This window comes from Myotis lucifugus, unplaced genomic scaffold (genome assembly GCF_000147115.1).
Source record: "Myotis lucifugus unplaced genomic scaffold, Myoluc2.0 scaffold_1259, whole genome shotgun sequence".
Taxonomy (NCBI): domain Eukaryota; kingdom Metazoa; phylum Chordata; class Mammalia; order Chiroptera; family Vespertilionidae; genus Myotis; species Myotis lucifugus.
The window spans coordinates 20,449-21,405 of NW_005872307.1; the positions used below are offsets into that span (position 1 = coordinate 20,449).

General features: G+C 64.3%; 1 protein-coding gene across 1 annotated transcript in view; it reads right to left on the reverse strand.

Moving 5' to 3' along the window:
* Positions 1-957, reverse strand: part of GPT (glutamic--pyruvic transaminase) — a 4,565-nt gene that overhangs the window by 2,026 nt on the left and 1,582 nt on the right. Inside the window, exons 6-8 of the mRNA XM_023748301.1 lie at positions 514-721; positions 249-423; positions 4-159 (exon numbers count right to left, since the gene is read on the reverse strand). Coding sequence (XP_023604069.1) covers positions 4-159; positions 249-423; positions 514-721 — 539 coding nt within the window. The remainder of the gene's footprint in view (positions 1-3; positions 160-248; positions 424-513; positions 722-957) is intronic.

Here is a 957-nt window from a genome sequence, read left to right on the forward strand (position 1 = left end):
CACCTTAGCGCGCTGAATCGCGCGCGGGGGCAGCTCTATGCGCGGGAAGGAGTACATGGCGCCCTGCACCGGGTTGCAGCGGATGCCGGGAACCTCGTTGAAGACCTGCTCGGTCAGCTTGGCCTTGGCCGCCAGGTTGGCCAGCACCGCCTGCTTCTCCTGCGGAGGGAGGGCCCATCAGGAGTGGGTGCAGCGCCCCCCAGCCCGGCCGCTCACCGCCCAGCCGCCCCCCAGGCCGCTCCGCTCACCGCCTGGAACTGCGTGAAGGAGGGGTCCGAGGGCTCAGGCGGGCTGACCACCATGTCCAGCACGGCCTGGCCCGGCAGCGGTGGGCACAGCCGCACGCTCATCAGCTTCTGCATCTGCTGCTGCACCGCGGGGTCCATGTTCACCACCTCCACGTAGCCGCCGCGGAGCCCGCACCTGCGAGGCGGAGGCGAGCGTCCAGGCAGGGCCGCGAGGGGCGCCTGGCCGGGTCAGAGAGGCCCCGCCCAGGGTCTGGCCTGCACGCACTCGCCCATGTAGCCCTTGGAGATGGAGTGGAAGGAGGCGAGCTCCTGCTGCGTCGAGTACGGCGGCCCCATCTCCATGAGCACCTTCTTGAACGAGTGGAACTGCGAGCCCTCTGCGTACACGTTGTCCTGGTACACCTGCCGGGCGACGGCGTCACGGGAGCCCGGGCTGGCCCCGTCCCCCCCCCCTCCCCCCGTCCCCCCGCCCCCTCCCCCGGGCGCCCCGTACAGCACCCTCGTCAGACATCAGGAAGAGCCGCTCCCCGAATCTAATCAAATTTTGCCTCTATGAAGCCAGGGATAGCACCGGCCCTTTCTGATTAGAAAACCTTATGTAATTGTTCATTCATGATTTTTTGTTTTTTTTGTTTTTTTTTTTTTATTATATACTTCTTCTGTCTCTGAGGGGAGTGGTGTTACCGAAATATGTCAGTTTTTTTCTTTG